Consider the following 14,483-nt stretch of genomic DNA (forward strand, 5'->3'; position numbering starts at 1 on the left):
GCGGGGGGGAGGATAAAGAAGATTGAATACTGCCAAAATAGACTATTTGCAACTAGGAAAATGGGATGAGGAAAACTGCTGGAGCCGTTATTTCTTGAAGTGACACGTGCAGGCATTGAGATTGATTGGAATTCATCATAATCCACCCATATAACTGATAGAAGCCAATAGGAAAAATATAGATCAACAGAGAAGATGGAAAAAATATTCAAAAAGAAGAGCATTCTCCCTCTTCCCAATTCTCCCATCCCCTTCCTTCCTGTTGACCATCCTTAAACATATCCACGTATTAAAAGTCTTCAAGAGTAGTGATCTTAGCTAAACTAAATTTTTAAAAACTTAAATCTGGAACAACAATAAAACGACATCTTGTGAAGGCTGAGGACCTCTAGGCAGGTTCATTAATATCTCCACAGCATTGTTGGGTCTGAAAGACCATCAATGATATTGACTGAAGATAACATAAAATGTATATGTAAAGATACTCTGTGAAGCTATACAGAAGTTGTGACTACTAATAATCACCCTGCTGGTCCACAGGTGGGCCCTTGGCTGCTGTCTTTGGCATCCTTGACCCACCACCAGATGTGCCAACTGAAAATTTCTTTTTATTTCATGAAAGTGACTGGTTGCAAGTGTGTGCCCTTAGAGGATTTAAACACAAAGCAATGTTTGTGCCTGGGATTGAGTTCCACTTCCTTCCCAAAGGCAAAACCAAACAGACCCAGCTCCATTCTACCCTGGGGAGAAATTACTGTCACTCTTAGAACTTTCTATCTTTAGTTCTGCAGCTTTCTTCATGGGAGGCCCAGGGGTTTCCTGAGTAACAGAGAGAGGAGTTTTACTCAAGGTGACCTTGGGTTTCATGTTACCCACCTGGGGTGTTTTGCAGGAGGGGTTTGGTGGGACAGCCTGTGAAATGTGTGCTGATGACAACTTATTTGGACCCAACTGTTCATCAGGTAGGTCTGATTTTTGTGTGATCCCCCAGAGATCACTGTTGGGTGGAGACGGTCAGCCTTGGGAATAGTTACACAGAAACAAGTCTACACCAGAAGCTGACAACCATGTTAAAACTGCAATTCACTGCTCAAGAGAGAGATGCGTAGTGTGCTGTGTTTGCAGTCCTTGCAGGCAGCACTTGCCGGGAATGCCCTCTGGCCTGCCTGCGAGGCATCCTGTTTCCTCCCCAAGCCTCCAGGATCTAGTATTGCCTGTTCCTGCCTGGAGAGCCCTTCTCTCAGATCATTTTGGATCCTGGTCTCAGTCTAGATCTGCCATAGATACCACCACATTTGTCCCCCTTCCTTTTGGGATTTCACAAATAAATAAACACCTACAGTATGCAGATGGCTTCAGTTTCAACGAACAGACCTGAGACTGGCTTCTTATGTTGGGTGCGCTCAGGAATAAGCCATGAGACGAGGATTCCGTTGTATTGGGAAGCTATCCCAGCAGACACTGGAGTATGAGAGGTTGCACAGGTGCAGCATCTTGGAGTTATTTTATTCAAAGAGAGAACAAACCACTATAGGGGTAGCAGAATAACTTCTAATGCAAAAGTCCTAATCTCTGAGGCCGGGGAATGTCTGACCTTACATAGCAAGGGGGGGGGGGGGTGCAGTTAAGGTAGCAGACAGAAGTAAGTTTGCTCACTAGCCAGCCTTAAAATAAGACAATGTCCTGGGTTATCTGGGTAGGTTCCACATGATCGCAAGTGGTTTTAAATGTGGAGAGGGAGGCAATCAACTCAGTACAAGTGATGTAATGGGAGAAAGGAGCACAGGCATCCTAATGCTTGATTTTACCACTATGGTTTTTTTGTTGATGACAATATGTTTGTGTTGTTTAAAATACCAGGTGTCTTAATCCATTTCCCATTGCTGTACAAAAATACTTGAGGCAGAATAGTTAAGAAAGAAAAGAGGTTTGGTCAGGTGCTGGGGGCTCACACCTGTAATCCTAGCTACTCAGGAGGCTCAGATCTGAGGATCACAGTTTGAAGCCAGGTAGGGCAGAAAAGTCCCCATGAGAGTCTCATTTCCAATTAACCAGTCAAAAGCCAGTGGAAGAGCTGTGACTCAGAGTGGTAGAGTGTTATCCTTGAGCAAAGGCACTCAGGGACAGCACCCAGGCCCTGAGTTCAAGCCCCAAGACTGATTTTTTTTTTAAAAAGGTGGGGTAGGGGTTGTGTAGCTCACAATTCTGGAGGTAGAACAGGTCCAAACAGCATATATCTGGCTCTGGAAAAGTCCCCTGACTGTATCCCATCATAATAAATGGTATGGCTGGAGTTTTAGAGTATGAGAGATCACTGGAGGAATGGGAGTGGCCCATTTGTAACAACCTCTCTCTAGTACTAATAATGAAAGAATCAGAATAATCTCTTCTAAGAGCACATTCCCATACCTAGTAACCTTTCAGCAATGCTGTCCTGACTCAAAAGCACAATTGCAAGAGGTAGTACATGGAAGTATCAGAGCCCTGGATACAGACTCAGACTAGCTGTCAGCTCTAGATCTGCTAGCTTGCAACCATTAAATCAGTTGATAGAGGTTAAGATGGATGAATGGATGTATGGGAGAAATGATGGGTGGCTGGATGGATAGATGGGTAGATGGGTGGGTGGGTGGATGGATGAATGGTTGGGTAGATGGATGGGTGGTGGTTATTTTTCTTATTTGTTAACTCCCAAAAGGAAGAGAAACATTTGAATGGACGGATAGATGGATGGATGGATGGATGGATGAATGGATGGATGGATGGATGATGGATGGTATATGGGTGGGTGGGTAGGTGAGTGGAAGGATGGATGGATAGATTGATGGATGGGTGAATGGATGGACAGAAGGATGGATGGAGACATTTCCTATCACCAAGCACATAAGGAGCTTGCAGGCGCTTTCAGCCAGGTGTCCACTGGGTGCCAGTGTTGCCTTGTCTACCATGGTGCCACTCTTGCCTAGAAGTGGGACAGCTTTATTAGGCATAGTCTATTTTTAACACTGACTTTGCCCCACTGCCAGAGCACTCTCCTCCCAGTGTATTAGCCAGAGGTGACTCAGAGCTGCACCAGCCAAGTGTTTTCCTCTCTGCTACCAGTACCTAAACCGCTACAGGCCGCACTCCCTGCTAGGCAGTGTATAAAGCCTCCCTTTCTCTAACAAGACCCCCAGTAAATCCCACAACCATGTGTTAGTAATAAGAACAGTTGTTTAGACAGTCTCTGTGTGCTGGACCGTGTGCAGAGAGACATCATAAGCATAATCTCTTCGGCTCCTGGATACACCTCTAAGTTAGTGGCCTCATGTGCAGGTGAAGAAGCAGAGGTCACTTTAGGCCACAGAGTTATTATGGAGGCAGAGGCAAAATGTGACCCCAGGTGTCTGTCAGCAGACCCTGGCCCAACACACAGCATTGTTCTGTCCCTAATGGGCAGTTAGCACACAGGAAGTCTGAGGGGTGAGTCTAGGACCCACCCCTCCAGGAGCTGGGAGGGAAGGCAGCAAGAATTATGATATGGTGTAGACTCTCCCCATCCCTTTACCCCAGATGGGAGAGCTCGCTCTGACCCAGGCTGTGGTCTAGGTGACCAGAGTGGCTTTAGAGACTTTCAAGTCACACTGGCTAGAGTCACACTGTTTCTAGAGATTCACTGAGATTTGCTGACCAAAGACCAACAGTTTTCCATGACCAGCAGGAATGCCTCTGACTCATCTCCTTCTCAAGGACACTTTTGTGGCAGTAGCTGGTAAGCTCAGCAACGTGATGTCAGAGGTTTAGAAAGCCTGTCCCAGCCAGGCCAGTCAATCCAGCACATGCAGCTGCAAAACAATCTGACTGACAAGGACAGCACACATGCTTAGTGTGATTCACCATTCAGTCCCCAAGGGGCTCCTCGACTCTCCCCCAGGCTGCATGGCAAAAGAACCAGCTCTGTCACTCAATCTTTTAGGGTCTGCTTCCCCCAACCCTTTGAGCTCTTTGAAGAGAGATGTTCTTAGCTACTGGTTTGTATACCTAGTGCTTGGGTCAGAATCTGTAACTATGGAAGAGTTAGGTCAACGTGTTTTATTGTTGTTGTTGTTGCTTATATGCTGGTTCTGGGGCTTGAACTCAGCACCTGGACACTATCCCTGAGCTCTTTTGCTCGAGGCTAGCACTCTACCACTTTGAGCCACAGCATCACTTTCCAGCTTTCTGAGTGGTGTATTGGAGATAAGAGTCTCACTGACTTTCCTGTGCAACCGTGATGCTCAGATCTCAGCCTCCTGAGTAGCTCGAATTATACGCCTGAGCCACCAGGGCCTGGCAGCAATAATTTTAGTAAAATCTTTTCTATTAAATCCCATATAAGAAGCATTCCTACTGAGGCCCTTCTCCTCAATCCAGTTATCTCCACCCTCAGCTTGACTGCTCCCCAGCACTTGTTTGCAACACCATAGATTATGTGCTTTGCTAAGTCAGAAACAGCAGCAACCAGCCCTCTTGAATTGTTCATCTGTAATATGAGGATGATACTGACATCTACCTCATGGGGTGTTCTCTGTAAATGCTGTAAATGCTGTCTGGGATCTTTAGACTCCGGTCTCCATCACGCATTACAAACCCTCATTTTCTGCCTGCAGTGTGTAGCTGTGTGCACGGCGTGTGTAACAATGGGTCTGGAGGTGATGGGACCTGTACATGCTACTCTGCTTACACGGGCCCCAGCTGTGACACACGTAAGTCCTGTGCGCTTCCTCAGCAGACAACGCAGGTGTGGCATCTGCCCTCGCTCCCATTATTGGGGCTCTGCAGAGGTGAGGTGAAGGGGCTGAAATTCCATCCAATGTCTGGGAGGAAAGAAATCATCATTTTTTTAAGAGAATGAAAGGGGAAAGACGGAAGGACAAGAGGAAAGACGGGAGGGGAAGTGGAGGTAGTGGGGCACAGAGGTAGCTGTGCTTCAAGAAGGCTGAGCAGGGAGAGTGTGGGGAGATGGAGGAGAGGTAGACATTGGGGGTAGGCAGACAGGAGGGACCCTTGCTACAAGTTAGTCACCTACACAGGACGTACGGCACTGTCGCCATTACCTGTTGCAAAAGCAAGACACGATAATGGTGTCGGGGGAGGGGGTAGAGGAAAAGCCACAAAACTAGCAAGTAAGAATGGGATTCCAAGCATCTGAATCCATAGAAAATTCGCAAAGTAATCTACAACGCTGGACCCAATTAAGAGATAGAAAACACAATGGTTTACCAAAGGAAAATTTATCATGAAGATTAGTTCATTATGCTAGAAGAGTACTTGTAGAAAAAAATGCTATTTGTGGAGCACAAGGACTGCATAAAGGTGGTAACCCCCCATGGGTAGATTCAAGCCTTGCTGAAGAAATATGGTAGTGCCCCCCCCCAAGAAAAAAGTTAGCTTTTTTTTCATAGGCCAGTATCAGGCCACAGTCACTTGGTAAGGCCAGAACACCCTTTGCAACATGGTTGAGCCAAGCTGGTGGATAAAGACACAGAGGAAGTCAGAGGGCAGGGTAGAACTGGACAGCACTCAGTGTCTGGGGGTAGGGAGAACTTGCACTTTGTATTCTGCAAGGTGTCACCAGATCCAGGGTGGACAATCCAAGGTCACTAAAGGACAGCGCTGATGCTCAGCCTGGACATACATGGCATCCCTGAGCAGACAGGGAAGCCATGGCCGCAGCAGCAAACATCAGAAGAAGCACACCATGCACCCAGTTCCAAAAGCAAGCTTCCTGCTTCCTGCTCTGTCCGCTAGCACCCTCTACTGACAAATTTCAGCATCTCTCAGGAAAGGAAAAGCCCTCTCAGGAATTAGGAAACTGAGAAGGATGCATTGGATGTTGACTCCTCCTCCTCCTCCTCCTCCTCCTCCTCCTCCTCCTCCTCCTCCTCCTCCTCCTCCTCCTCCCCACCCTCCTCCTCCCCACCCTCCTCCTCCCCACCCTCCTCCTCCTCCTCCCCCTCCCCCTCCCCCTCCTCCTCACCCTCACCCTCCCCCTCCCCCCCTCCTCCCCCTCCCCCTCCTCCTCCCCTTCCTCCTCCTCCTTCGTCATGGGGCTTGAACTCTTGGCCTGGATGCTGTCCCTGAGCTCTATTGCTCAAGGCTAGCACCCTGCCACTTTAAGCCACAGTGTCATTTCTGGTTTTCTCACCAACTTTTCTGCCTGGGCTTACTTCAAATCATAATCCTTAGGTTTAGCCTCTTGAGTAGCTACGGTTACAAGCATGAGCCACCAGCACCTGGCTGATGTGGATTTTTAAAAAATCACATCTTAGCTGGCTGGCATTGATAAGTAGTGACATGTGACATACATCCGGGTCTCACTGACTTGCTACATGCAGAAAATGGTCCCAATACAACCATCCATAGCCAAAGAGTCACCAGGCACCATGTGGGAGAAGTTAAGGACACACAATCCAATCTCCAGGAGTGACCCAGCTTGCAGAAATGACTGCCCCATGCCTGAATCCCAGTCCACATCTGCACATCCAAGGACTCTCAGGGCAGTGGCTGCTTCTTGAAGCTGCCTCTCTTCCTCTCAAGAGTGTGCTTTATGTTCATTCTGCTTAAGTTCCCTTTAGGTACATCCTTGATTCTTTTTCAGATAAGACCAAAAATCTTCTGGTCTCAACTTGGTAACCACAACCAGTATGAGAGAGAAGGTTGTACGTGGTGTCTTTGGAGCCTGAGATGTAAACACATTGGCTATGCAGCCTGTGGCACTAACTTCACTTATCTAAGTGTTAGTCTTCAACAAAAGGAAAAGTTGCCAGGCATCAGTAGCTCATGTTTGTGATCCAATCTGCTCAGGAGGCTGAAATCTGGGGCTCACAGTTTGAAGCTAGCCCCAGCAGGAAAGTCTCTGAGACTCTTATCTCTAACTAACCATCAAAAAGCTAGAGGTAGAGGTATGATTCAAGTGGTAGAGCTCTAGCCTTGAGTGAAAAAAGCCAAGCAGAAGCACAAATTCCCAATTTGAAGCCTTAGTTATAGGCATTAAAAAAGAACAAAGTATGCCAGGCACCAGTGGCTCACGCCTATAATTCTAGCTACTCAGGAGGCTGAGATCTGAGGATCTGGGTTCAAAGCCAGCCCGGGCAAGAACATCTCATGAGACTCTTATCTCCAATTAGCCACCAGAAAACCAGAAGTGGTACTGTGGCTCAAGTGGTAGAGCATTTTCCTTGGGCTGAAGAGCTGAGGGACTGCACCCAGGCCCAGAGTTCAAGCCCCATGACCAAAAGCAAAAAAAAAAAACGAAGTGGTGCGAGGTTGAAATTCAACAATGTAAAGTCATTTTCTTAAAAGCTCATATCGTGCTATAAGCAGTAAGATAGATAAAATAGCCACTGCCTTGCTAGGCACCACTGGCTCACCCCTGTAATCCTAGCTACTCAGGAGGCTGAGATCTGAGGATCACGGTTCAAAGCCAGCCAGAGCAGAAAAGTCCCCATGAGACTCTATCTTCAACTAACCACTCATAAACCAGAAATGGTGCTGTGGCTCAAGTGGTTGAGTGCTAGCCTGGAGCATAAAGAGACTCAGGAACAATGCCCAGACTCTGAGTTCAAGCCCCACAAACAATAAAAAATAAAAAAAAAAACAACCACTGCCTTCTCCTCCTGCACAGGAAGCAAATCACCCCAGTCTCAGGTTTGTGGGACACTTCTGTGTCCTCAGCTGGCTTTCTTCCCAGCCCCTCCCACAGCCCGGTGGACTCAGGGACAGAGGCCTTCTCAGTACGACAGGGTCTCAGTCTCAAAGCCAGCCCAATGGAGAACACTGTCAGATTGCTTTCCAAGTGGGAAAATATTTTTGTCAAGTCAAAATATGAACAAGAGACTGGAACAAAAATATTTACAACTCACATGGCAGATAAAGTTTTATAATAATATAAGGGCCATGACCCAACTTTAAAAATAGACCTAGGATCAAATGATACTCACAACAAGAAAAATAGAAACTAGGAATAAAATGAAGAGGGTAACAGAGCCACACACAATCATGCATAAAAAACACAGCCATATTGGGATTGGACGAGAGTATAGGAGGTTCTATTCTGGTTTGATGTTGATGTTGCTGCCATTATGTTATACAGATTGAAAAGATACTAACTATCCATGGGTATCAGAGAAACAGCAATGGGGATTCAGATTGTTATAACCTACAAGGGGAGGGCAGTTGTCTAGCGAATTTTAAGGCATGTTTCTGGGATGTCTATAATCCTTGTTACTCAGGAGGCTGAGATCTGAAGATCACAGTTCGAAGCCAGCCCTGGCAGCCAGATCTGAGTGACTCTTCGCTCCAACTAGCCAGCAAAAGTTGAAAGAAGGAGTATGGTTCAGGTGGTAGAATGCCAACGTTGAGTGGAAAAATCAAGCAGGAATGCAAAGCCCTGAGTTCAAGCTCCAGTATGGGAACTAAAACAACAACAAAAATTTTAAAAAAAGGATTCTATTTTGTTTTATTTTGTTGGGGAAAATCATAATAATTTTATAAATAGATGGATTCTATTGTTTGATACGACAGAGAGTGGAGGAGAGAGAATTGAAACAATTTGTTTCAAGTTTGCATACTTTGTATTTTCTTTTTTTCTGCTTGGTTTTTTTATGCAATTTTTATTGTAAAAATACTGTACAGTGGGGTTACAGTTACATGAGTAAGGTAATTTTGAGTACATTTCCTATCGAGCATTATTGCTTCCTCCTTTGTTTGTCCCCTACCATCCCTTCCTTCCCCACTTCCCCAACTACTCCCCTCCTCCCCCCACCCCCCCCCCCCCGCAAATTGTAACGTTCATTTTCAACATAGTGTCTTGTACATCTCATTGTTACAATGGATCAACCTGTATTTTCTTAATTGTTGCAATGAATCTCTAATACTTCTCTCCCCTCATCCTCCACTGGTTCTGGGGCTTGATCTCAGGGCCTACATACTACCTCAGATTTTTCACTCAAGTCTGGTGCTCTATCACTTGATTCATACCTCTATTTTTGGCTATTTTTGGTGGCCAATTGGAGATAAAAGTCTCACAGACTTTCCTGCCCAGGCTGGCTTTTAAACCACAATCCTCAGATCTCAACCTCCTGAGTAGCTAGCATTACAGGCGTGAGCCACCAGTGCCCAGCGCAATTACTTGTTAATAAAAAGGGGTTTAGAACAGTTATTTTCCTAATGTGTTATACCCCAACAATTGTCTACACAGCTGTCCCTGAGTGTGCCTCCTTGCTGTGCCCAGAAAATTCCAGATGTTCCCCCTCCAGTGAAGATGAAAGCAAACTAGAGTGCAGATGCCTCCCGAATTACAAAGGTGATGGCGAGACATGCGAGCGTGAGTACAGCTCCCCTGCACACCAGCGTGCACACCCATGCCAGGAAAAGCACCTCCTCCTGCAAGTGACTAACACAGTGACGTCCATGGCTCTCTGTGTCCCTGAGACATAAAGCAAAAGCACCAGGCATGAAACTTACCATGCGATCATCCTCAATGGGCCATTCTCAATGGCGGCTTCTTACGTTCTCCAAGCACAGGCATAGGCTTTACTACTATACATTGTCTTTGCTTTCTTTGTGGGTTTATTCCCTGTATGGAAAGCTCCACTGTGTATCTGTGAAGAAGATGAACTCAGGACTCAGAGTGCCTGCGCTCACAACCTATATCCGTCTATCATCAACAACGTGACCTTTAACCCGCCTGATCCCTCATTTTTCCCCTCTATCAGATAGGGATAATAATGGTCCCTACCTTAGGATATAACCGTAGGGATTAAATTAGTTGATATGTGGCAAATGCTTTAGATCAGGGCCTGGTGCATCTTATCAATCCTACATGCCTTAGTGCTTTCTTTCATGCTATTTGATATTAAATTCACACATAATATGGCCTATGATTCTGCCTGTATAGCCACATGTCAATCTGTTTAGTTTGGGAGGTGGTCTGAATGGTGATGGGATGAACCGGGACTTTCTTAAGACCCTTGAGTTGCCTCTGTGGTTCTGATTCTCTGTGGCCGCTGGCTTCCCTCCAGCCCATGTTTCCTTCCTGTTCTGGGATGAGCTGAACACCCATCTCATTCTGTCATTGCCTCTCCAGCCATCAACCCGTGTTTACAAAACATCTGCCACCCTCACGCTCTTTGCACCTACCTGGGACCGAACCGGCACCGTTGTTCCTGTCAAGAAGGCTACCATGGCGATGGCCAAGTGTGCCTGCCAATAGACCCCTGCCAGACTCACTTTGGAAATTGCCCTACACAGTCAACGGTGTGCAAATACGATGGGCCGGGCCAGGTGAGCCAAGGAGGTAGAGAGCTTCCTACAAGCACCCAGGATAACTTCCTGCCAGGGGTGGAACTCTGCCTCCCAAGTCACATCATGACCTTGACCAATGAAAGTCAACCTATATCTGGAGAGCTTTGCTGAGGTAGCCAGTGGAGAGGGCCTTGTCCTTAATTGGCACATTCATCCACCAAGCATTTAATAGGCTGCAAGTCAAGTGCTCAGTGGAAGATGCTTATCCCCACCCGCACCCCCACCCCCACCAAGGAGGTCATGCTGCACCTGAAGGAGAAAAGACTGGGTCCCCATCCAAAAATAGTCACAGGGCCCCTGCAAGTCTATCAGCAACCCAATGGGAAAAGTTGTAGCATTCTTCAGAGAACCCACCTCCAAATAAAGATCTTTGTAAGGGAAAATTCATGGCCTGGCCTGAATACAAGGCCCTGACAGTAAGAGTCAAAATGGGCTTTGTGCTGGGCACCCAGTGGCCCATGCCTGTCATTCTAGCTACTTGGGAAGCTGAGAATCTGAGGATCACAGTTCAAAGGCAGCCCAGGCAGGAAAGGCTGTGAGACTTTTATCACCAATTAACCACCAGAAAACTGCAAGTGGAGTTGTGTCTCAACATAGTAAAGCACTAGCCTTGAGCATTCAGGCCATGGGTTTAAGCCCCACAACCAACTCCCTCCCCCACTTCCCTGAAAAACAAATAAGAATGGACCTTGTCTCTTTACAAATAAGTCCCCTGGCAGATTTTCAAGTCTTAGAAAGCCTATTGATCACACAGAAGCAGGTCATTACATGATTGCTGGGCAGGGCTTTTCAAACTGAACGATATGAATATTTTGAACTCCCTAATTCTTTCTTGAATTGGGAGGCAACTACATGTGTTTAATAGCATCCCTGGTTTCTAGTAGCCCCAAGCTCCTCCCTTCATGACAATCCAAAAATCTAGCCAGGTGCAGGTGGCTCCAGGCCTGTAATCCTAGCTACTCAGGAGGCTGAGATCAGAGAATTGTGGTTCAAAGCCAGCCCGGGTAGAAAAGTCCGGGAGACTCTTATCTCCAGTTAACTACTCAAAATCTGGAAGTGGTGCTGTAGCTTAAGTGCACTAGCCTGAGCACAAAGAAGCTCAGGAACAGAACTCAGGCCCTGAGCTCAAGCTCCAGGACCAGCAAAAAAAAAAAAATCTTTAGCCAAGTAAAATGGGTCATGCCTGTAATCTCAGCTACAATCAGTAGGTAGACAGCAGGAGAATCCAAGTTTGAAACCAACCAAAATTAGTGAGTAAAACATTAGTGAGATGCTGGATAAGAAATGTACTCATGGGCTGGGAAGGTGGCTCAGTGGTAGAGCACTTGCCTTGCAATGCCTGAGGCCCTGGGTTTGATTCCTCAGCACCACATAAGCAAAAAAAAAAAAAAAGCCGGAAGTGGTGCTGTGGCTCAAGTGGTAGAGCGCTAGCCTTGAGCTGAAGAGCTGAGGGGACAGTGCCCAGACCCAGAGTTCAGGCCCCATGACCGGACCCAAAAAAAAAAAAAAATGTACTCATTACCTTGCTCATGTAACTGTAACCCCTTTGTACATACAGTATTTTCACAATAAAAAAACTTAATTTAAAAAAAATTAGTGAGGGCTGGGAAGGTGGCTCAGTGGTAGAGCACTTGCCTTGCATGCCAGAGGTCCTGGGTTTGATTCCTCAGCACCACATTAGCAAAAAGAAAAAAAAGCCAGAAGTGGCACTGTGGCTCAAGTGGTAGAGCGCTAGCCTTGAGCTGAAGAGCTGTGGGACAGCGCCCAGGCCCAGAATTCAGGCCCCACGACCGGACCAAAAAAATTTAAAAAACCAGAAATGAACAAAGAAATAAAACAAAGACCTCCAGGAATTATGTAGCTAATGAGGTCAAGGGTTAGGTGAAAAACTGAAAGGTCAAACTTCATAAACAAGAGGCATGATCTTCCCAACAGGTAAGATATATAAACACTATTTCCATTTCTGGAAACTTCAGCAAATGTTTACCTTAAGCCCACACTTCAGACTTAGTTGGATTTAGCTTTTTTTTTTTCAGTAGTGGGATTTGAACCCAAGACCTCATACTTGCTCTCCCATTTGAACCACACACCCAACCCACTTTTGCTGTAGTTATTTTCTCAAATAGGTTCTTGTGTTTTTTGCCTGGGACTGGCTTTGGCTCATAATCCTCTACCTACATTCCCCACATAGCTAGGATTACAAATGGAATTAACCATCCCCTAGCTTGTTTGCCTGGGCTGGTGTTAAACCATAAGCCTCCTGATCTCCACCTCCCAGGTAACCAGAATTACAGGTGTGAGTTACTATATTAGTCCTTCGAGTTGCCTTTTATGTCAGAATAAACATAAATATGGATTGACAAAGAATAGCAGCTGAGATTAACAACTTGTTTTTTCTTTCCTTGTCTCCGGAAGTCTCACTGTGAGTGTAAGGAACATTACCACAATTTTGTACCAGGAGTGGGGTGTAGTATGATCAACATCTGTGAATCAAAAAACCCATGTCACAGGAATGCAAACTGTACCACCATCATACCAGGCCAAACAAAGTAAGTTTCAGTCTCCCACCGATATCTTTTCCAAATGGACGATGTGATGGCCAGTCAATGTGATACCCTTCCTTCAAGGGGTAGAAGTGTGTTTTATGCAGCCATCTCTCTGCTCCTACTTTACATAGTAAATAAGTACGCGGAGCATAGTAGATACTCAGTAAGTCTATGTTTAATCAGTGAGGCACTCGGCAGTTATTTCTTTTAGAATGAGAGCTCTCTAGAATGTTGACCCAGCCTGACGTGGTTGGCTGGAGGAAACAGAAATCACATGAGAAATCACATGGGAAAGCAACTGGTATGGTTATTGCAGGAGCTCAATTGCTATTGTCCAGGAAGTGTTGCTTGTGAGTGTTGTGAACAAGACTGAGAAAGTTCTTTTGCACCCAAGGTATTTCCTGGACTCGGGTTTCAGAACAGGAAAAGATTTATATGTAAAATCCTAGGCAGAAGCAACTCATGTGGTCGAAAGAGAAGACTATCTGGAGTTTAAGGATCTGGGCTTGGCTGTGGTACCTACCAGAAGCATGACCTTAGGCAGGTGACACCTCCTCTCTGGCCTCAGTTTCTCTCTATACAAGTGAACACAAGAATACCTACTCCAAAATGGGAGGGGGGGGTGACAATTTCATGAGCAAATGGAACCCAAGAACCACATAAGAACATGGCTAGAACTATTAAGCTGGGGAGCTGTGTTTGAATGAGAGATTGGCCGGAAGCTAGAACCCACGTCCTTTGACCTCCTGAGACTGTCTCTGTGTCACTTGGCCCTCATGATCCTCAGCCTCTGCAAAGAGGATTCATGCTTGCTCCCCTTGTGAGCTCCAAACCAGGGCAACACTGAATGGTGCAATCCAACGGCACCGCTGCACTTTCCAAGGCCTTGTCTATCTTCCATGATGGAGGGGTCATCGGGGCGGAGATTTGCCCAGACAGATCTTGTTAGCACTGTGTTCTGTCTGGTCAGTGCACACACTAGGCATGGAGTAGAAAGAGCTTTGATATCAAAACACCCATCTTTGTAACCCAGCTCTGCCACCTGCCCGCTCACAACTAATCATCCTGATAGTTCTTCAACTAAAAAGGGGGAGAAGAGCAGTTCCCACCAGGACTAAGAGGATGTCTTGAGGTCATGTGAAGGGCCAAAGGACAAGGTATGAGGCCCCCGCAGCTCTCTAGGCAAAAGGGGGCACCCTCTGAGCGGTTTGATCCACAAACTGGTTGAAAAGAGATGTGTGGGACCATATTTAGAAGCTCAACTGGATTCATGCGGGGGGGGGGGGGGGGGAGGGGGAGAGAGGGGGCAGGATGGAGCTGTTTAAATTCCACGGCTCCCCATGAGTCACATCCGTGGTATGGAATGACCACAACAACCCTGTCACAGCCGTCTCCCTCTATCAATCCTTTCTGGAACATTCTCCTACCTCATGTTGGCTCTCCCCTCATCCCCCACTACCACCCTGAGCCACATCTCCAGTATCCTGGCTAATGTCACCATCCCATGTACCTTGTCAACCTCTGCCAGCTGTCAACTCCTACTCCTGGCAATAGCCAACTCTATTCACAGCCAGCTGAGCACGAAACCGCCAGGTATCACACAAGCTTTCT

The 14,483-nt window shown here is 46.5% G+C and overlaps 1 protein-coding gene across 1 annotated transcript in view; it reads left to right on the forward strand.

Annotated features, from left to right (window-relative positions):
* Positions 1-14,483, forward strand: part of Stab2 (stabilin 2) — a 139,701-nt gene that overhangs the window by 17,962 nt on the left and 107,256 nt on the right. Inside the window, exons 5-9 of the mRNA XM_042693213.1 lie at positions 893-962; positions 4,629-4,724; positions 9,221-9,346; positions 10,109-10,305; positions 12,742-12,875. Of these exons, the coding sequence (XP_042549147.1) occupies positions 893-962; positions 4,629-4,724; positions 9,221-9,346; positions 10,109-10,305; positions 12,742-12,875 (623 nt within the window). The remainder of the gene's footprint in view (positions 1-892; positions 963-4,628; positions 4,725-9,220; positions 9,347-10,108; positions 10,306-12,741; positions 12,876-14,483) is intronic.

Source organism: Dipodomys spectabilis, unplaced genomic scaffold (genome assembly GCF_019054845.1).
Source record: "Dipodomys spectabilis isolate Male_0828 unplaced genomic scaffold, ASM1905484v1 ptg000163l, whole genome shotgun sequence".
In the NCBI taxonomy this organism is placed as follows: Eukaryota; Metazoa; Chordata; class Mammalia; order Rodentia; family Heteromyidae; genus Dipodomys; species Dipodomys spectabilis.